This window comes from Symphalangus syndactylus, chromosome 1, assembly GCF_028878055.3.
Source record: "Symphalangus syndactylus isolate Jambi chromosome 1, NHGRI_mSymSyn1-v2.1_pri, whole genome shotgun sequence".
NCBI classification, from domain to species: domain Eukaryota; kingdom Metazoa; phylum Chordata; class Mammalia; order Primates; family Hylobatidae; genus Symphalangus; species Symphalangus syndactylus.
In genome coordinates, this window is record NC_072423.2 from 82,463,448 (window position 1) to 82,486,197 (window position 22,750).

At 36.7% G+C, this 22,750-nt stretch overlaps 1 protein-coding gene and 1 pseudogene across 2 annotated transcripts; one reads left to right on the forward strand and one right to left on the reverse strand.

The window, feature by feature from the left end:
- Positions 1-235: 235 nt before the first annotated feature.
- On the forward strand, positions 236-7,507 carry LOC129489762 (olfactory receptor 9G4). 2 transcript variants are annotated; one of them, XM_055292854.2, is made up of 2 exons: positions 236-277; positions 4,945-7,507. In XM_055292854.2, the coding sequence occupies exon 2, from the start codon at positions 4,967-4,969 to the stop codon at positions 5,903-5,905; it is 939 nt and encodes a 312-aa protein (XP_055148829.1). In that variant the 5' UTR covers positions 236-277; positions 4,945-4,966; the 3' UTR covers positions 5,906-7,507. The 2 variants fall into 2 exon arrangements, with proteins under 2 accessions (XP_055148829.1, XP_055148820.1); XM_055292845.2 differs by having other exon boundaries at positions 4,949-7,507.
- Positions 7,508-7,622: 115 nt separating this feature from the next.
- LOC129489773 (olfactory receptor 9G9-like) lies at positions 7,623-8,560 on the reverse strand (annotated as a pseudogene).
- Positions 8,561-22,750: the final 14,190 nt, after the last annotated feature.

Consider the following 22,750-nt stretch of genomic DNA (forward strand, 5'->3'; position numbering starts at 1 on the left):
ATAACAGGATTATATTATGAGTTAGATCCATTAAGAGAGTCAACTTTTAATGAAATATTACTCATTTCATCATTTCCTGATTTATTTAACATCCCCAAACTCCAGATGAACTCTAATTGAGTCTTTGGAGACAGAGGTACATATTTCTGTGCTGGTGTGAGGGAGGTGTCTCAAATGGCTGTTGAGGAAATACATATATTGAGTGCAACAAAGGCACATTAAACACCAGAAGAGAGGGAAAAGTGTCACTTCCAAGAGCCGGCCTTCCAAACCAAGGGTAAGCACCTGGGATCAGGGGCAACTAGGAAGTCTGGCCTCTCTCTGACCTTAGCTGCAAACCAGAAAGGGGATACAGAATCTGGCATGGCTGTCAAAGGATTTACTGCTGCATCACACATGCACACAGGTGCACGTGCAGACACCCTTGTAAATCAAATTCCATTCAATGATACATCCTGCTTTCACGTAGAATTTGCAACTCAGTCTTATATCTATGCTGGGCCATCACGTTTTTTACACAGTGAAAAAATCAAGAGGACAAAAAAATGTGAGTTGCTTTTTTGACCCCAGTGATTGTGCTACTCTAAACTACTAGTGTGTGGCATTTTCACTTCTTGGTACTAATTTTGAGATGCCAGGAAGGTACATTCCTACCAAAGAATTTTTCTTGCTCCAGTGAAGGGAGCAGAGACCTGGGCTGCTGCAGGGGAAGATGCAACTTGATAGGCCATTTCTATAGGAGATTCTTTAGCATGATTGGCTCAGACATTTTCTGTGCCTTTTATTTCACATTCACAGATATTTGGTACCTTGTTTCAAATTAGGTCTTGGAAGTGAGACTTTTATTTGCTCTTCTTTCTTATTTTGATACAGTACACTGTGCTGGGAAAGTCCACTTGAGAATAGATCTTGTTCTGAATATTTTGAGCCAGGTTAGAAATAGACAGTACTGGCCGGGCACGGTGGCCCAAGCCTGTAATCCCAGCACTTTGGGAGGCTGAGGAGGGCGGATCAAGAGGTGAGGAGTTCAAGACCAGCCTGGCCAACATAGTGAAACCCCGTCTTTACTAAAAATACAAAACATGAGCCAGGCATGGTGGTGGGTGTCTATAATCCCAGCTACTTGGGAGGCTGAGGCAGTAGAATCGCTTGAACCTGGGAGGCAGAGGTTGCTGTGAGCGGAGATAGTGCCATTGCATTCCAGCCTGGGTGACAGTGTGAGACTCTGTCTCAAAGAAAAAAAAAAAAAAAGAAATAGAAAGTACTTTGTTAAACCAGCTTCAAGATATGAAGGTAATTAACCAATTACTCACTCTAGAAATATTTACTGAGTGCTAATTCATTACTAGGAACTGTTCTTTGTGCTGGGATACAGCAATAAACAAGACAGAGAAATATTGTGCCATATAGATGTTGCATTCTGGTGAGAAGAAGCAGGCAATAGATTTAATAAACAGGAGTTAGAGGATGACAGTAGATGAGAGGGATAACACAGTAGAATTGGAGTAGGGTAATAAGGATGAAGATTGTTGGAGGGAAAGGGGCATGGAATTTAAAAGGAGTGGTTAGTATGTACCTTTGTCAGAATGTGACATTTGAAAGGAACTTAAAGAAGATGAATGAGTGAGCCATGAAAATATCTGGAGAATAGTGTTCCAGGCAGAGGGAACAGACAGTTATGTACCCTAGAACTTAAAGTATAATAATAATAATAATAATAAATCTTTGATGCTGGGACACAGACGGCACATTTGAGAAAAAGTGAGAAAGCCATCGAGGCTGGGGCAGAAAGAAGGAGGAGGTCAGTGCGGTGAGTGTTAGGAGATAAGGTTCTTTAGGTAAGGGAGAGACAGATTATGGGTTTCAAGTTGGAATAAATTGGGAGCCTTTACAGGGTTTTAAATACAGAAGCAACTTATTTATTTGTTTAATGGCCTACACTGGCTGTTATATTGAAAATATACCCTAGGGAACAAGGGTGTAGATGAGTTAGAAGGCGATGGCAATATTCTTGGCAGTAGATCATAGTGGTTTGAACAGAGTGGTAGCAGTGGAGGTGGGGAGAAGTGGTCAGATTCAGGATACATTTTGAAAGTAGGAGAATCACAATTTTCTAAAAGATGGAAAAGTAGATAGGAAAGAAACAGGGTAGATTGATACCAAATTTTTGACTTCAGATCCTGGAAGAGTGGAATCTTATTAACCAATATGGGGAATGAAAAAGTCAATTTTTGGAACTGAAGATTAGGAATTCAACTTTAAACATCGTTAGTTTTAATTACCTATTACTCCTCTCTTATTATGGCATACTAACACCTGACTGAACTTAGCCATCTTCCATTAGTAGAATTTTTAAATCTGAAATCATAACTGGCAAACTAATAGATTTTTGGGAGTTTGTGAACCCATTAAAATTTTGTGTGTTTTTACATATATACATAATCATATTTGAGAATTATCATTGCTGAGTTTATCAAGTTCTCAAAGCGGTTCATGAGTCAAAAAATTTGAGCCATTAATTATTTGCAGATAAAGAAATTAAGAAATGCAGTGTTTAGAACATACACATAACTTCATAGGATTGTATTTTAAGGACACAAGAATGTGGATGCAAATCTTGAGATGAAAAGAAGGGTGCAGTTGTCTTCAGCAAATTTAATGTCTCACTTCAACCAAGACAGTGGTCATGTCCTGTGTATCCCAAGATACGTGTGTACATATGGACTGTTAATCTGCTCTGCCACACTGTATTGCAACAAGTGAGGCTATTGTTTCATGAAAGTTTTTCTTTTTCTTTTTTTCTTTCTTCTTTCTTTCTTTCTTTCTTTCTTTCTTTCTTTCTTTCTTTCTTTCTCTTCTTTCTTTCTCTTTCTTTCTTCCTTTCTCTTTCTTTCTTCCTTTCTTTCTTTCTTTCTCTTTCTTTCTTTCTTTCTTTCTTTCTTTTTTTTTTTCTTTTTTAGACAGAGTGTCTCTCTGTCACCCATGCTGGAGTGCAATGGTGCAATCTCAGCTCACTGCAACCTCTGCCTCCTGGATTCAAGCGATTCTCCTGCCTCAGCCTCCCAAGTAGCTGGGATTACAGCCATGTACCACCACACCTGCCTGATTTTTAGTAGAGACAGGATTTTGCTATGTTGGTCAGGCTGGTCCTGAACTCCTGGCCTCAAGTGATCCTCCTGCCTCAGCCTCCTAAAGTGCTGGTATTACAGGTGTGAGCCACCGCACCTGGCACATAACAATTTCTATAAGAGATTTTAGCAAATTGGAATCATGGAAGTTTGGTGCTGAGAATAGGATCAACCAAAATTTTCAGATGGGTGAATTGTGTTCCTGAGATGAGGAATTACTTTCCTGAATCATACAGTGAGTGGTGTCAGGGATATGTACCAAATATTGGGCCTCACAATCCTAAAACCTGTAACTCCTTTGCCAAGTTACATGGGAAGAGTTGACAAAAATATTAAATTCTAGGATTTTAACAAGATACTGGATGATACCACTCTTCTGGCTGAAATTGCTTATTTGTATAAACTTAGTTTTATTTATTTATTTATGTTTTACAAGCTCAGAATTTATAATTAAGTCAGATAATTATCCTCCCACTCAGAATAATGATAATTAAAATTTTGTAGATTGATTTTCTGTCCAGAAAATGGGCTGTTTTCTTAACACGGATGTTTTCTCACCCTTTTGGAGGTAAATACATGTAGGTGGGGAATTGTTAAGATACTTTTCCCAGATTGTAGAACTACCAAGTAAGAAGATCTGGTTTTGAACTCAGATGCCATATCACTTGGGCAATTCTGCCTATGCCAGACCTGTCTTTTCTCACCTGGGCTTGCTCATGTCTGTGGGTAGCTCTTAGCGCCACTGTAGGCTGGATCATATAGAAGGGCCCAACCTGCATGTTTGGGGGACAACTTGCAGTCAGCTGGGGTGACAGAGTGAGCACAGCCAGATGTCTTATCCAGCAAACTAACCCAGGCTTATTTACATGGTGGTGGTAGGATTTTAAAAGTGAGAAGAGAAACATAAAAAGCCTCTTGAAATCCAGGCTTTGAATCCACATGGAGCTGCCTATCTTTCAATCTATTGGCCAAAGCAAACCACCACGCCATCCAAGACTCAAGGGGTTAAGTATAAGACTTAGAATAGTAACTGGTACATGGTCATAATGTATTTATATTTGTAATATAAATAGCAGCTTTAGTAATCTGATACTTAACAATATAAATACTTGACACGTAAGAAGTTTTCAATAACTTATAGAAAGATAGTGACATTTTTTGAGTGCCCACTAATGTACCCAATATTGGGCTGTGTTATTTTTATGTATGTTTTCCTTATTCAATCAGAAAGTCTGTCAAGAAGTTACTAGTCGGCCAGGTGCAACGGCTCACGCTTGTAATCCCAGCACTTTGGGAGGCTGAGGCAGGTGGATCACCTGAGGTCAGGAGTTTGAGACGAGCCTTGCCAACATGGTAAAACGCCACTTTTAGTAGAGTCGGGTGTGGTGGTAGGCACCCGTAGTCCCAGCTACTCGGGAGGCTGAGGCAGGAGAATTGCTTGAACCTAGGAGGCAGAGATTGCAGTGAATGGAGATCATGCCACTGTACTCCAGCCTGGGTGACAGAGTGAGATTCCGTCTCAAAAAAAAGTAGAAGTAATTAGTTATCCTTGTGAGTTTCATTTTTTTTTCATGTTTTATGAGAATATGGGTCTTGCCCTGTATTAAATAGTTAATAAATAAAATTCCGATTTTTCAAATTATTTTTGACTCCAATTCCAGTAATTTTTCCAAATCACGGACTGAAGTCCTATAATTCTAGATAGGAATGGAGAAAAATCTACAAGCTTCTTAGTAATTGTTGATTTAATTGATACCCTTGTCAACTTGTGTCAATAGAAAAATCACTAAGTGATGCTTTTCCCTTCTCGTGGTAGTCAGGCTTTCACCTCTGTGGACATGGAAGTGGGAAATCTCACCATCCTGACTGAATTCATCTTGTTGGGTTTCTCAGCAGACCCCCAGTGGCAGCCGATTCTATTTGGAGTGTTTCTGATGCTCTATTTGATAACCTTGTCAGGAAACATGACCTTGGTTATCTTAATCCGAATTGATTCCCACTTGCATACGCCTATGTACCTTTTCATTGGCAATCTGTCTTTTTTGGATTTCTGGTATACCTCTGTGTATACCCCCCAAATCCTGGCCAGTTGTATCTCAGAAGATAAGCGCATTTCCTTGGCTGGATGTGGGGCTCAGCTGTTTTTTTCCTGTGTTGTAGCCTACACTGAATGCTATCTCCTGGCAGCCATGGCATATGACCGCCATGCAGCAATTTGTAACCCACTGCTTTATTCAGGTACCATGTCCACTGCCCTCTGTACTGGGCTTGTTGCTGGCTCCTACATAGGAGGATTTTTGAACGCCATAGCTCATACTGCCAATACATTCCGCCTGCATTTTTGTGGTAAAAATATCATTGACCACTTTTTCTGCGATGCACCACCATTGGTAAAAATGTCCTGTACAGACACCAGGGTCTATGAAAAAGTCCTGCTTGGTGTGGTGGGCTTCACAGTCCTCTCCAGCATTCTTGCTATCCTGATTTCCTATGTCAACATCCTCCTGGCTATCCTGAGAATCCACTCAGCTTCAGGAAGACACAAGGCATTCTCCACCTGTGCTTCCCACCTCATCTCAGTCATGCTGTTCTATGGATCATTGTTGTTTATGTATTCAAGGCCTAGTTCCACCTACTCCCTAAAGAGGGACAAAGTAGCTGCTCTGTTTTACACTGTGATCAACCCACTGCTCAACCCTCTCATCTATAGCTTGAGAAACAAAGATATCAAAGAGGCCTTCAGGAAAGCAACACAGACTATACGACCACAAACATGAAGGTTATTCTCTTTGCAAATGCTGTTATTGAATTTTCCAGATTATTGGCTTATAAATATGTTCATTTGCATTTCTGTAGTTCAATTAAATTCAATGAGTCATATTTAAAACATTAAGACATTGACCACATGATTCTTTGTTATTAGTTTGTTATGATGTAAACAAAACAAAGTAATATTTAAAACTTATAATACTGGGTTGTTTGACATTCTACAATATGGTATTTTGCCTTGGCAGTATTAAATCTTTCATAGATTTCATTGTGTTTGCTGCCTTTGGGAGATCTTGGCGAACAAAATAAATTACGTGGTTTAATGAATATAGTTTGACTTTGAAGCTTGGTAAGCAATCTTTACTAGGTGACAAGAATACCTGAAAGGGTGAGACTTCTGGAAATATGCCCAAGATTTTACAAATATTTATTTTAAGAAAATCATTTCCTCAAAATTTCTTCAGAAAGCTCTAATTGAGCATATAGGGAGTATCTTTGTAAACCTCATGCCTTCTACATAAAGAGAATATTAGGAAGATGTTTAAGAGTTGTTCAGATTACAAACAACGACAACAAAAATCTATCTCAAAATTAATGAATAAATGTGTGTCTTTAGAATTGCATATCATCCTAAAAGAGTCTTCTCTCTTACAAGGAGTGAGTACTCCACAGTACTCTCTCTCAGGTCACACAGCGATGTGACAACATTAAACAAAATGAAACAAATGAACAACAACAGTAACCACCGTTTCCTAGTTACCTTTCTTTTTCCTTTGTCCTGACCAAAAGACAGAAGCTGCATGTTTGTCCCTGGCCTGAACCCAGCCTGGGCCTTGAACATTACTAAGAACTGATAAACTTGTTTAGGTCAATGCCTGAAACCCTGAAAAATCAAACATGTTGCTAACCACATGGAAACTAGCCTTGGCCTTGAGCCCAATTCCCTAAACCCTGATATAAACTCCATAACTGAACTCTCTTGTGATGGCAGGTTGGGTTGATATTTCATCTAGTAGCCTTTAGAAGATGGCAAGTTAAGGATTAATGGTTACAGTTCTCAAATCACAAGCTTGCAGCTTAGAGATTAGCACTTTGTTAAAGAAAGGTTATAATATTTGCTGGAATGAACACATTTAAAAAATTAATTAAATTTTAAAAATTTAGGACAAATAGTTGTAGCCATTTCATTTGTCTTTACTTTGACATTTCTCATCTTTCCCTTCAGCTGCATTTATTTTCCAACACATCCTGCCTCTTTCCATCAAAATAATCTTAACATTCTTATTCCTCTATCACAAAGGAAGCTGTTCGAGTACTTGACTAGAAGGATTTGGGGTATATCCCGCAAATATCAAAGATCCATATTATGTTTTCTTTTCATCTCCATAATACTCACAATGTAGGAAAAATAATTGGGTTAATATTATGGGAAAGAACAAAGTAAAATTTAATTTTACTTAGGATGTCAGAAGTATTACTCTTCCATTTTGCATTAATGGGAGATACTGAATTTTAAAAACTGTATCAATATTCAATTGAATCTACAATACTGTAGTATATATTATAGTCTGATCTCAAAATCATAACAAACAAACAAAATACAAAGAAACACAATTTTTCCTGTTGAATTTTGTTCAATGGTAAAAAAGAAATAAAAATCCAGTTCTGTAACCTCTCTGAGCAGTTTGTTATCACTTAGCATTGATTTGAGAACATTATGTCAGTTCAGACTTTGGATTATGCTGACTTGAAGAATTTTTTCAGAGCTTCTTTCACGTCTTTATTCCTCAGACTGTAGATCATGGGATTCAACATGGGGAACAGCACAGTATAAAAGGTAGAAACCATTTTGTCCCTCTAGAGGGAGTAGCTGGAACTTGGCCGAGAGTAGATGTAGAGAATGGAGCCGTAGTATAAGGTAACGGAGATCAGGTGGGAGGAGCATGTGAAGGCTTTGATGCGGCCCTGGGTAGAGTGGATACTCAGGATGGTGGTGATGATGGAGAGGTAAGAGGCAAGGATGAGCACGGTAGGGGGGATGACATTGGAGGCCAGCAGGAAGTGCAGCACAGCCTGGTAGCTCTCTCTCGCATTGCATGCCAGCTTCACCAGGGGTGGGACATCACAGAAAAAGTCATCAATGACATTGTCACCACAAAAATCCAATGTGAATGTGTTGCTGGTTAATATTATTGCGTTGACAAAACCCCCAGTATAGGAATATAAAACCAGACAAATGCACAATCTCCTTGGCATGGCCCGAGTATAAAGCAGGGGCTTGGAGATGGCCACGTAGCGGTCATAAGCCATGGCAGCCAGCAGGTAGCACTCACTATAGGCCAGCCCGGCAGAGAAGAAGAACTGACACAGGCAGCCAGCAAAGGAGATGCTTTTGTCTTCAGAGATGCAGATCACTAGGAGTAGTGACCTGGGGTGTAGACAGAAGAATACCAGAGATCCAGAAATGACAGATTTCCAATGAAAAAATACATGGATGTGTGGAGGTGGGAGTCATTACAGATCAACACGATGAGGGTGCTATTTCCTACCACAGTCAGACAGTACACACCCAGGAACACCATGAAGAGGCCCGGCTGCATCCCTGGGTCTGTGGTGAAGCCCAGCAGGATGAACTTAGTTGCTGTGTGATAGCTCCTCTGCATGGCTTATGGATATTACGCCTACAAATAGAGTAGAAAAGAGTTTAATTGCCTCAACCAATACCAAATGATGGCATTTTCTGTGCTAAGCACCTGACATATAATCAACACTAAGCAGAAATTTTGGCTGCCTTGGGCAGGTGATGGGAGTTTTCTGAGCTTCAATATATTTATTGCAATAAAATGCATTTAATAACAGAAAAGCCTCAATTGAAATGTTTATTAATTTTTTCTTGAAATACAAAATATTTATTGAGTCCTGTGTGCTATTCCAGACAGTGGGATATAGCGGTGAAGATGATAGGGCTCACTCCTGTCCTACTGAGCTTTTATTTTAGAAGGTAGAGTTACATAAAAAACAAATAAGTACAGTGTCAATTAATGTTAAATGCTAATAACAAAATAAAACTAGATGATGGTATAAAAACAAACTAGGAAAGAGCTCATCTAATTTAGGCACTGAGAGAGAAAAAATCCTTTTCCTGTTCCCAGCTATGGATGGACAAATTGTTCAGAGCCTGTGAAAACTGGAAAGGTCCCTATGGTTTAGAAGGTGATCACGATGTATTTCTCCACAATCACAGAAAAAATTATCTGCTTAGTTACTCTGTAGGAGTCTTTGGTACATTTGTCATAAATTCCAGGGAAGGAATCAGGTTGAGAATTAGCGCGAAGCTCAGGTAAGGACCAATGAATTTATCTGTTTCTGCCAAGTAAAAAATATGTGATGTTTTTATGGGTATTTGGGGTATAAAATGTTGAGACTCAGCATTACCTCTCAGCCTCTATAAGTAGCTGTGGGCGTGGTTCTTAAAAGGACAGTTATCCCAAGTGGATATTGTCTATAGCAATAGTTCTGAATGCTATCACATTGGAAAAATCTTGTCAAACAAACATTTAGAAATGCTTCCTTTAGATTCTTGAAATAATATGTGTAGTTAATGTAACCTAAGTATAAACATATATATATGTGTATGTAAGCTATCCTAAGTCTAATGTAAAAGAGATATAAAAGAAAAATAATTCATAATACAATTATTATATGAAATAATTATAATATAGGATTTATTATAAAATAATTTGAATATTCAATATATAAATGCTGGATCACTTGGTGAGACATAGATAGTAAAATCAACACATGTAGAATCGTCGTTAATGTGTTGGTGACTCAAATATCAGGAGTCACATTGACATTGCTGATATTTTCCTGACAAGTTGGTCAAGTCTTGACAAAGTTCCAAACAAAATAAATGACAAGCTTTCCTTGGTTTTATTAAATTGTTATGTAGGAGAACCTTGCAAAATATGTTTTCTTTGTCTGTAGAGCAGAGTAGATTTCAAACTGATGTAATTATAACAATATTTTCTAATGCACAAATATGCATCAGGAGTTTGGATGTAGGGAGTGCAACATCTTTCTTTGCATAGGGCTGTCCTTATGGATGCAGGATGTGTTCATACTTGTCTACTAAATACTAAATATCCAGTAGTCCTCTTATCTTTGTGATAATAATAAATCCAACCACACACTTAAGAAATGCCCATCAATGGTAGACTGGATAAAGAAAATGTGACACATATACACCATGGACTACTATGTATCCATAGAAAAGAATGAGCTCATGTTCTTTGCAGGGACATGAATGAAGCTGGAAGCCATCATTGTCAGTAAACTAACACAGGAAGAGAAAACCAAACACCACATGTTCTCACTCATAAGTGGGAGTTGAACAACGAGAACACATGGACACAGAAAGGGGAACATCACATGCTGGGGCCTGTTGGGGGTTGGAGGGCAAGGGGAGGGAGTGCATTAGGACAAATGCCTAATGCATGCGGGGCTTAAAACCTAGATGACAGGTTGATAGGTGCAGCAAACCATCATGGCACATGTATTCCTAGGTAAGACAAACCTGCACGTTCTGCACATGTATCCCAGAACCTGAAGTAAAATAAAGAAAAAAAAAAAGAAAAAGAAAACCCAGCAGCCATGAGCACACACAAAACACAAGTTTTGGTAACTAAATACCATTTTTCCACTGAAAGGACCCAGAACTCCTTGAAACTCCCAAGTTTTGGTCAAGGATTGCATAAGATGAGTCTGGGACATCTTGTGGCAGAAACTAAGAAAATATTCAGAAATTATAGGGACATGTTTAAACGACCCAGAAGCTAGCTTGAAGAAGTTTCACCTGGATGCATTTTAGACAATTTCATATTAAAGGTATAATGACCATAATTGAATAAAACATATTGAATATAAAATAAACAACCACTCTTTAAAGGATGTTTTCATTTATTGAGACTCCACTACTTCAAAACTTTGCATTTTACTTTATGAGTCTTCATAGGCTTTTCTAGGAATTGTGTAAAGAAATACAAAATAACTGGAAAATGTTGCTAAATGGTCAAATTACCTGTGGCAGTACGCTTTGTATTTACTTTTTCTTACTGGATCACTGGGGTAAAGCGGAGATAGAAGCCCACAGAATAGAGCAAGGATTTTTGTTTCTTTTGCATGTTACATATCTCCACTGCTTAGAATAGTACCTGGCATAAAATAGATATACAATAAATATTTATGGAATAAACAAATGAGTAACCCCAACTCAGAAGAGAAACAAGTCAAGAGAATTGATGTTCTGGGTGTCCTCTAATGATGTCATTATACCCTAAAACCACTACAGAATTGTTTGTTATTCCACATGCATTTCCCAGCACAAGCAATCCCAGGTCATTTGTGTTTTTTGCAGACAGGTGCAGGGACAAACCAAGAAATCAGTCCACAATATAGTCAGCCTAAACAAATATTTGTTTTCCCAAATGGAGTGTCTTTGAAGAAATTGTTTTTCATCTGAGCAACAGATTGCCTGTCATTATATATCATGACGTTTAGAAAGCATGCCTAAGAAATCAGAGCTGACTGCTCACACTAGAGACAGATGGGATATCCTCGAAAAAGCATTTGTCTTTCAACAACTGAGAAGGATTCAAGTTCTCCATCACTAGTCAACAATGTAAAGCCTCAATTTCTTCATATGTAAGATAGAGATAATTCATCTCTTCTTAGGGTTGTTGTAAAGGAGTTTACTCAAGTAAGGACTACATACAGTGCCTAGCATGTTATAAACACTCAAGTAACAAATGGTTCTCAAATTCTTTGCACCTAAGAGCGCCCCAGTGTTTCTAACTTAGGAGGTTGCAGGTCAGCCCCCAGGAATCTGCTTTCATTAAAGCAGCCCAAGCACTTGTAATGTGAGTTGTCTGTAGACTATGTTGAGAAATACTAAAATGAATATCAGTTGCATTTATAAAAGTTTCCAGAATCAAAATGAAGTCACTAGTGTTAAATAAAAACAAGTGACAAATATGGCTGGGCATGGTAGTTCATGCCTTTAATCCCAGAACTTAGGGAGGCTGAGGCGGGAGGGTCTCTGGAGCCCAGGAGTTCATAAACAGTGTGGGCAACGCAGTGGGACCATGTCTCTATAATTAATAAATACATACATACATACATACATAAAAAATAATTTAAAAAGTGACAAAAAGAGCCAGCGAAGGCAATTAAGAGAGGTTTCTCATGCTTGTATGCCTGATAAAACTATCACAAAAGACTGCAAAAGCCACACCCTTGCATAAAGGTCATCACAACTTTACACAAAAAGAGTACTTCTGCAAAGACATCTGCCCAGAAACTGCCTGTCCAGCCAAGCATCGACTGGGCCACGGACCGCCTGCTACTGCCGGGTGCTGGAGAATCTGCCAAAGGCACCATTGTGAAACAGATGAGGATCCTCCATATTAATGCGTTTAATGGAGAGGGCGCTGAAGAGGACCTGCAGGTTGCAAGGAGCAACAGAGAGGGAATATATTACCCCTGGATGATGGCTACACTTTCTCGTCTTCCTGGCTATGTCCCATCACAATTCGCGTGCTGGAATTGCTCTGTCTTAGGAACTTCTAATAAGAATACTATTCTGTTGTCTGGAAGGGAGCGGGGATGGGGCTCTTCCTTACCTTGAACTATGATTGAAAAAAATAATAAAAAATGGACTGAAATCCTTAATTGGTAAAAATGTAGTATGACAATTATCCAAAAAGTCATCTATATAAAAAATGGCTAATTGAGAACCTAAGGTACCAAAAGTTGGCATTTGAGCAAAATATGACAAGTCCTTAGTGAGCAACCTACTGTGTACTAGATGTTGTACGAAACCCTTGAACCCTACTAATACCTTGCCTGCATATCTCTCTGAGACTCTGTTCTGCAAGTAAATATATGTATTAACATTTGTGATAAATAAAAATTCTCTGCATGTTTCAGCAAAACCAACAAACAACAAAACAACAACAACAACAACAAAAACAGGCATCGCCCTTGTCATCAATCTTTGTAGCCAAAGATTATTATTTCAAAATAATCACATAATTCTCACTTTTAAAAAAATCGTTGTCTTCCATTATCTCCTGGAATATGCATACAGTTTACTGTGGCATTTGTATTCCCACAGCAACACTCTATTCTCACATAAACCTATTTTTCTTTTAGATAGCCTTTCTGTGTTTGTTATTTAGGTTGAAATACATGGTGTCAGAAATAGAACCCGAAAAAGATAGTGATCCAAAGAAACTGGTAATTCTTGAACTGATGTGCAGTGCACACTTGAGGCCTTCATGCTTTCTTCCACTTCCTTGGCTCACTTTTCTGCCCTGATGAGTCTTCTCTTAGGCTGAGCCTGCCTTTTTTAGTAGAGCCTTTTTTATATTAGTCAGGATCTATTTTTTTATAAAGTCACCTAATAAGGGACTATACTTTTTGTCTTTTGTGGTATCTCTTTTCTGGTGTAAAGACATGTGTCTTTCTGGACTGAGTACTCTGGTTCTACAGAATTTACATTCTATCTCTAAGGCATGTCTTTTGCGGTGAATTCACTTTTGTCTCTGTGCCTAGTTGAATATTTTGTTTGATCTCTATGCCGAAGTTGAAATTTTTATGCACACTCTTATCTTGATTTCTTTTGATTTGGTTTGATTCTTTTCCCTTGCTTTTTAAAAAATTATTCTGAAAGCAAAAATACGTCCTAAGTGGTGGATGCAGAAAGGCTAATTAAAAGCCATTAGTGCAATTGCTACCATGTAAAACACTGCTCTAAACTCCTGACATTTCCTGATAGGAATGATAATATTTTCTTTGCTCTCAAGAGATGAGTAAGAAACAGAATGGGTTTTTTAAACATAAAGGCATGACAGGTTTTTGGGACTCCAGCTAGCCACATTTTATGGCCCATGCTTATGCATATTTTAAAATTGACAAGCAATGTTATATCAAGAAAAATTCAGAGCTCAAATGTTCATTATTTAAACTCTTTTTAGAGACCTGCAATTTAGGTAGGTAGACAATTCAATTTAGGTTGAATTCTAATACAATTCAACCAGTTCTAGCTACAATGTAAACAATTGAAAATTTAACTCTAAACTCATTTGAGACTGAATAAATAAAATAGAAATATTAAAGAGGCTAAGAAAAACAAACAAACCAACAAACGACAATAAAACCCAAGCTACTATATAAATTGCTTCACCCAAAATTTTGGTCTGCAGCCTTCATTAGATTACATATTGATGAAAGTTATCACATCTTTGTGTGTGCATATATGTGTTTAGGTGTGTATATGTGTATGAACATGTATTATGTGGCACGTTGTTTCTATGTGGTAAAAGCTGGCATAGTTGGCAAAAAATTTCTTATTTTTATTTTTATTTTTTTGAGACGGAGTCTTATTCTGTCACCCAGACTGGACTGCAGTGGCACTATCTCGGCTCACTGCAACCTGTGCCTCCCGGTTTTAAGCGATTCTCCTGTCTCAGCCTCCTGAGTAACCCTCCTGGGATTACAGGCGCATGCTGCCACCACTCCTGGCTAATTTTTGTATTTTTAGCAGAGATGGGGTTTCACCATGCCAGTTGGTCAGGCTGGTCTTGAACTCCTGACCTCGTGATTTGCCTTCCTTGGCCTCCCAAAGTTCTGGGATTACAGGTGTGAGCCACTGTGCCCTGCGGCAAAAAATTTCTTAAGGAATTCTGTTCACATAGCTTAGATAAATGAGCACTCATTAAAAATGTATAACCCAAATGCTTTTTAGTTCACGTGACTTAAGTACATCTTTAATAAATAAGCTGGTTTTAAAATTATCAGTAAATTGTCAACATATGTTTTTGCCGAGTTGTACTGGTAGAGTTTTATATTTGTCTTTGCTAGATGTTTTAGGGTGCTGGGGTTTGACCCAAAGGTTATAAAACAATAAACTCAGCCTAAAATAAAATAATCTTTGTCAACTCTTTGATAATTAAGGCTAGTTTAATAATGTTTGTTTAGTAAAAATATCTGTATCTTCTAAGTTATAAGCAAAATATTCATATAATTTAAGATTTCTACTTAGGTGCACACCTGATATTCATAAGTTATACAAATAGCAAAATAACTAGAAATGATGATTAGCTTTATTTCATATCTCATTTTTCATAACTAATCTATGTAAACTGTAAAAAATTGAATAAATTAGATAATAGAAATGAGGTAAATGTCTGTAAATATCGTTTTCATGTAATTTGAAATCTTAAAGTTATGTTATATTGATTTAAATGATATTAAATGTCTGAGTCATTTCCAAATAAGATCATAAAACAAAACTCGGACCATAAATATGTTTTTTTCTTGGATTCTAAAATAATATAGAAAGACTAAATAGATTTGGTTCCATGAATATGCATAAAATTATGTTATAGAAAAACATGTTTTTAAAAATTATAAAAATTTTCATATATAAAATACTGATATGATAGATAATTCAAGATTTCTGGCTTCCTAGGTTTTCACTAAATTTAAGGTTATTAAATTAAAAATACTAATTAATACCTCTAGAACTATAATATAAAATCTCTCAAAAAAGTAAGATGTGTTTTAATAAAAAATTATAAGAAAGGCATAAAAGCATATTCTTTATCAAGAAAAAAGAATAATTTTGCCTAATTTAGAGTTATTTAAAGTTTTTTTTTGCAAAATATAAATTTAACAAGTATAAAACAATAGGCTACAATGTGATGGAAAAGTACCAGTAAGTAGGAGAGAGACAGAGATAGGAAAAAAGTTATCAGTATGAAAATATATTTTTTCAAAAAATGTTGAAAAGAAGATAATTTTGTATAAGAGAATCTTTTGTGGTAATTTTTTGTTCTAAAGTAAAATGACTGGTTATTTAAGAAAGATTAAGTACAAGACATAACAGAAAGTTTAAGCATGCTGTAAATGGTCTGAGTAGGTATGGTGTTTGTGAAAGGGGGAATTTATAAAAGAAATTTTGTATGTGATCAAGTTGGCTATAATTTAAAAAAATTTATGACTTTCTAAAAAATGAGACTTAATATTGAAAATATACTAATATTAAACTAAAAAATTTGGTCCCCTATGTTAGAAAAAGATTTTCTTAATATATTGATTTGCTCTTAGACTGCAAAAATTTTTGATTTTTAATTCTGAAACGTGTTTTTCTTAATGGTGATATTTTACACTACAGACAATTTCTATTTCTGCCATATTTCTTCCTGAGATCTATTTAATTTCTCTAGTTTTAGTTTTGAAATGCTGTCTTTTTCATTCAGAATGGTACTTTTATTTTTGGAGGTAAATTTTTTTCTGGAAACATTTCAGATTTATGTCTCAGAAGTTTAACTTTTGCTGTATCTTGCTGCATATAATTGGCAGGTCCTGAATCATTGTCTTCAGCTCTCTTTCTTCCCTTAAAAATGTGTGGGTTTTTTTTTGTTGTTGTTGTTGTTGTTTGTTTTTTTGCCTGGCTGGAGTGATAGCTCTTTCAACCTTTTCATCAACTCCTGTAACTTTTTCTTCCTAGTTCTAACACTGTTGTTATAGCCTGATGCTGAAATACTTATCTTAAAGGCCTAGAAAACCAATGTTTGCCCTTCAGTATAATTTGATTTTATACTTTAGGTTTTTCTTGCTGTGTGTGAATTGTGACCAGGAAACTTTCCATGTTGTTACTAAGAGCCATGTATTCCTCTGTTCCAGATACTAGTTTTCTTGTTTACATTCCTCTATAATATAGCATAACCTTACAACCTGGACACACTCCTCCTGTGTCTGGTTAAATTCAGGTCCCCTTTTCATCAGGTTTGACTTCCAGGTTATCTAAATGAGCTTCTCTTAAGGAAAAACAATGAAACTGCAGTACGTTTTTCTTTACCTTTTTAATAAATGGCTTTATAAAAAATAAAGATTTAAAATTTTATAAAGATAATTTCCTGTGTTGTCTTTACTAGATTTTTGATTACTTAGAAAAACTGAGTTTTAACAGAGTTAAGGTTCTTACATCCATGTAACTTTGTGCGTTGATTTTGAAGTCTTTTGATTATTACCCTGGTTAATGACTGGTATTTTACAGAGACCTGTGATTCTGTTTTGATCAAGTGTTTTGAACATTTGTCATCTGGTAGGCTTCCCTCTTATCAAAATCCTAAATTAAATCTTTTGACCTAGAATTAACTTAGAGATTTTCGGTTAAGTCCTTGGAGAGACTTAAAGAATGTATCTCTCATTTTGTAGAAATATTAAATGATTAGGCTTACTTGTTAAATTGAAGAATTGTCAAATGATAAATGATACTAGATTTTCTTTCAGTTACATTTATAGATATATTATTGTCCAATTTTTTCAAAAATTATATGCATGCTACATTTAATGTTATGAGTCATAATTTTGTTTATGTTAAATCTTTTCTAAAGTTATGTGTGTATGAATATGTTATTAATGTGAGTATTCTAAAGATTATACAAAATTTATAAAAGTCTACAAGTCCTGATGTGATGCTATCAGTTATGGTTCTTGTTGTCATCTTAAAATGTACATAAATAGGCCAGGCGCAGTGGCTCATGCCTGTAATCCCACCACTTTGAGAGGCTGAGGCAGGCGGATCACCTGAGGTTGGGAGTTCAAGACCAGCCTGACCAACATGGAGAAACCCCATCTCTACTAAAAATACAAAAAAATTAGCCGAGCATGGAGGCCCATGCTTGTAATTCTAGCTACTCAGGAGGCTGAAGCAGGAGAATCACTTGAACCCGGGAGGCAGAGGTTGCAATGAGGGGATATTGTGCCATTGCACTCCAGGCTGGGCAACAAGAGCAAAACTCCGTCTCAAAAAAAAAAAAAAGTACATAAATAAAAATAACTAAATTAAAATCCCTTGTCAACTGTGAATTCTCATTACATTTTTAACCACGGCTATTCTAAGGTTTTGTCATCCACAGTTGTTTTGAATCTTCTGTAAAATCATTTGTAGTCACCTATATTGCTTTTCATGGAAAAGACTATAACGAGTACTCTTGAGCATAGATTTCTGATACCCTTAAGATTGAAAGACAAGGCCGGGCGCGGTGGCTCACGCCTGTAATCCCAGCACTTTGGGAGGCCAAGGCGGGCGGATCACGAGGTCAGGAGATCGAGACCATCCTGGCTAACACGGTGAAACCCCATCTCTACTAAAAATACAAAAAATTAGCCAGGCGAGGTGGTGGGCGCCTGTAGTCCCAGCTACGTGGGAGGCTGAGGCAGGAGAATGGCGTGAACCCTGGGGAGTGGAGCTTGCAGTGAGCTGAGATAGCGCCACTGAACTCCAGCCTGCGCAACAGCGAGACTCCGTCTCAAAAAAAAAAAAGATTGAAAGACAAAAATCAAAATGTTCAGAGCTCTAACAAAGAAACTGATGAGTTCATGAAGCAGTTAATCAAGATGAAGCAAAACAAAAAATTAATTGTATAAAATTAAATAATCGATGGTAATGTTTTTAGAACTTATTTAAATAATTGTTGATTCTTTACTTAAACAATTTGTTTTCTAGATTTAAGGACATTTTCTTTCATACACTATCTATAGTTTATAACAATTCGGTAAAGTATATTTTTGTGAACAAAGGTGGAAGCATTTGATTTTTCTCCCTACTTGAATCCTCCAATATTTGGAAACTGTTCATGAGTATACTTACTGCTTTATAACAATAGGATTGTTAACATACATTCAATAAAATTTTGTTTCCTCTTTTTAAGAGAATAAAATTGGAAACATTGGTTATATTGCCAAGGTTTTGACTAAAATAAAATATTTGAGAATGAACTTTAAATGCCTGGCCTCATAGGGTTTTCATCCTTACAGTGAATAAATAATAATTGTCACTTCCTGGCAGGCCTAGGAACCTTAAGAATGGAAGTAAAATGTAAAGCCTACCTTGCTTTGGCTTCCTAGCCTCAACAAGGTTTCAACTTGGAGATTTTTATGTCATCAATACAGAAAGAAAACATTATGATTCTAAAAAAAAAAAGCTATAATAAACATTAGATTGTAATCTTGTGCATTGCTTTCAAGTTCTTGTTATCCACCTGTTGACTAGATTAGATCCTGAATGTATAGAGAAAAATTGTTTCTAAAGAAGAAATATAATACACTTGTTATTAGATTGTGGTTCTGTACATTACTTTTAAGTTCTTATTATGTATCTATAGACAGGATTAGAACCTGAGTTCTCCTCCAATATCTGGCTACAACTAACAACAAAACCTGATTTTTTCCTAAAGCCTTATAAGCTGAAACGAGATGAATTTTAAAGGACAAGAATTGTGTCTGATGTGTGGGCCACCCAAAAAGTTCACCAAGCTACCTGATGTCATGACCAGAGACATTCTAACCAGGAGGAGAAATTCACACTTTTTTTTTTTTTTTTTTGGTCACTGTATACAGCTTTCCTAAAGAGATCATAATGACTCCATGTCATAATGAGACTCTTACTCCTCTTAATGCTACTCTTCTTACTTGGCAAAATAATAGCGTAATTGAAGTTTTACAATCAGTAGTTTATGCTGGTATCTTAACACATCCCAGACCTTTCGGGTATTGTTGGATATTGGCTTTGGACTGACACTAATGGCTAGATGTGGGAAAATGCCAGTGAGTTACATCCTCACCAGTGTGGCTAATGAAAGCAATTTGAAAGATTCTTTTGGCCTGAGTGCATCTCTAGATGGTTTCAATGGCACCCAGTATATAGCTCATGATTATCTGCCCAGGCGCCAAAATTATATTGGGTATAGATACACAGAATGAAGCAATATAAGAAATTATGTATTATCCACTGGTTAAATAAGAAAATGTCTGAGCTATTGCTAATACTACATTATGTACTTGGATAAACTCATAAACTCCTATGGGGAAGTTGGGACCCACATATGCAAAATAAGAAAACAGGCCATCTGATTACAACAGGTCTCACCTAATTGTCTAATGTCATTTGCTTTATTCAGTTGGTTGTCTTTAAGCCTGGGTTTATGACTGAAAACTATTAGATAAACTGGAATTGTGATTTTACTATTAATTTTACTTTGTATTTTCCCTTTTTAAACTTTGTAGCTGTTACTTGTTAAATATTTGCAGAAGTACAACTCCTAAGGATATAATATCTGCCCAGCACTTTAGTATGGTTGCAAAAGACTACAGAACAGACAAAATTCAACTTAGTAATAAACTTCAGGCAGACTTAGCCTGTGACGCACTCCCTTCAAACTTCCCTTGTTGCTCAGTGTGGCTAAAGAGGTTTTAACACTGACTCCTAGTCACCAAACTCTCCCCCTAAGGTGGGATGAGATCAGCCCTGGGATAGGTCCATTCCAGCACCAAGGGATATCAAAATCTAACTACATGATTATTGTTCAGTGATGCCTTTGGAGAAACTCTTGATCAAAAGGGAGAAAATATGAAAGTTGTCAGAATCGAAATGGAGTCACTAATATACCAAAAAAAAAAAAAAAGAAACTCAAAAAGCGAGCTGGGGAAAGCATGAAGAGAGGGTTCTCAAGCTTGTATGCCTGAGAACAAAACCATCACAAAAGATTCTGCAAAAAATAACAGCCTTGCACAAAGTCCATCACAACCTTGTGTAAAAAGTATTTCTGCACAAATATCTGACTAGCAACCGCGTGTACAAGCTTGGACTGGCATCACCCTTGTTATTGATCTTTGTATCTAAGGATCATTATTTCAAAATAATTAGTAGTCCTCATCATTTTTTTTCTTTAAAATTCTTTGTCTTCCTTTACCTCCCTGAATATGCTCGCAGTTTTAATATGGCATACATATTTCCATTGCAATGCTATCTTTTCCCCCCAAGTATCTTTTTCTTGTAGAGAGCCTCTCTCTGTTTGCTATTTAGGTTGACATGATTAATTGTTAGTATTATTAATATTAGTATTTATTCCAGGAGCCCTGCCTGAATTAGAATATTGTGAAGACTCAAGAAATTAACAAATGTAAAGATTTGCTGCATAACGTTATAAATTTTATTCTTTTTAATTTTAAAGTTATAAATTTTATAAGATGAACTATAAACAGATCTACATTTGAATCCTGATGGCAACAATTTCTATAATAGGGACCTTGGAAAACTCATTTAAATTGCTTTATTTCTTATCTGTTAAATGGGATAATAATTTTCTCATATGATGGTAGAAAAATCTAGAGAGATATTGTATATAATGTGCTTAGTACATTGTAACTAATGATGTTACACTGTTGTAAAGCAATGGATTGCTTTTTTTTTTTTTTTTTTTGAGACACAGTCTCGCTCTGTTGTCCAGTCTGGAGTGCAGTGGTGCAATCTCAGAGGGTCACTGAGACCTCTGCCTCCCAGGCTCAAGTGACTCTCCTGCATCAGCCTCCCCAGTAGCTGGGATTACAGGCATGTGCCACCACATCAGGCTATTTTCTTCATTTTTTGGTAGAGACAAGGTTTAACCTTGACGGCCAGGTTGGTCTCGAACTCCTGACCTCAAGTGATTTGCCTGCTTCAGCCTTCGAAAAGGCCGGGATGGATTGCTTTTTTATGTAAAACATTTCAATGTATTAAATTTTTATAGACTATCACCTACTGACACTTTGATGAACTTTCTTCTTCTATCAGCATTCTCCTCTCCATCCCATCACCAGTAGCCTTTGCTCAATAGTTCACAGGCCTAACTATCCTTATGGAGCCCAGGGTGATGCTTTTTTCCCTTTGACTCTTCCATCCCATCGTTCACATGTTTTGCTCTGAGGTTCATTACTCAGAAAAGATAATTGACTTTTATTGAGCTCAGCTACCTCTGAGACTCTTAAGAAAAGTGTATAATTCTTCTCACTGGAAAAAACAATGCTCATAACACACCCTGGGACACACACACGCACACACAAAATGGTAAAACACACATTTCCTTTGTGTTTCCCCGGATACTTACTTATGTACACTGGTAGAAAGGATGGTTTGACAAGCTAACTTCTGTATTTCTTAATCAGAACAAGAAGATTATAATAGCTGGCAGGAAATACTAACCAGTTAACATGCTATCCTTCCTAACTAATGTTATATTTTTATATTAAAAGCTAAAAGTGCATTCTTCATCCAAAATTGTTAAAATACAACTTTTTGTATTTAGAGATATGCTTCTATTGTTAGAGGTTTCCTTAAAATTACCATATGCCTTCACACTTTCTTAAACAATATCAAACTTTAAAAGCAACATGTTAAGCTTTTCTTGATGTCTTTTGGCCATTAGACTAATAATATCTTCTATTTTATTCTTTCTTCTCATCCTTGCTCTTGAAATATTAACAAGACTGTTTCTTTTGTTAGTGGCTCCTAATCGTTGTCTGTTTGTGCATTTGTTTTGTTTTTCTTCCCTTGCAATTTTCTGTGTTGTTAATTGCTCTTTTTTTTAAATCTAATAGTGTGAAATTCTACTTGTGTGTGTGAGCTGCCAGCAGTTCTAGAAATTAAAACAGGAAGATGATGAATATATTTCAAAACAGGGGCAGTGGCTCACACCTGCAATCCTAGCACTTTGGGTGGCTGAGCATAGGAGTTCAAAACGAGACTGGGCAACAAGATGAAATCTTGTTTCTACAAAAAATAAAAAATAAATTAGCCAGGTGTGGTGGGGTCTACCTGTAGTCCATGCTACTCCAGAAGCCGAGGTGGGAAGATTGCTTGAGCTTGGGAGATTGAGGCTGCAGTGACCCATGAAAGCGCCACCACTGCACTCCAGCCTGGGCAACAGAGTGAGACTCTGTCTCAAGAAAAAAAAAAACAAAAAAAA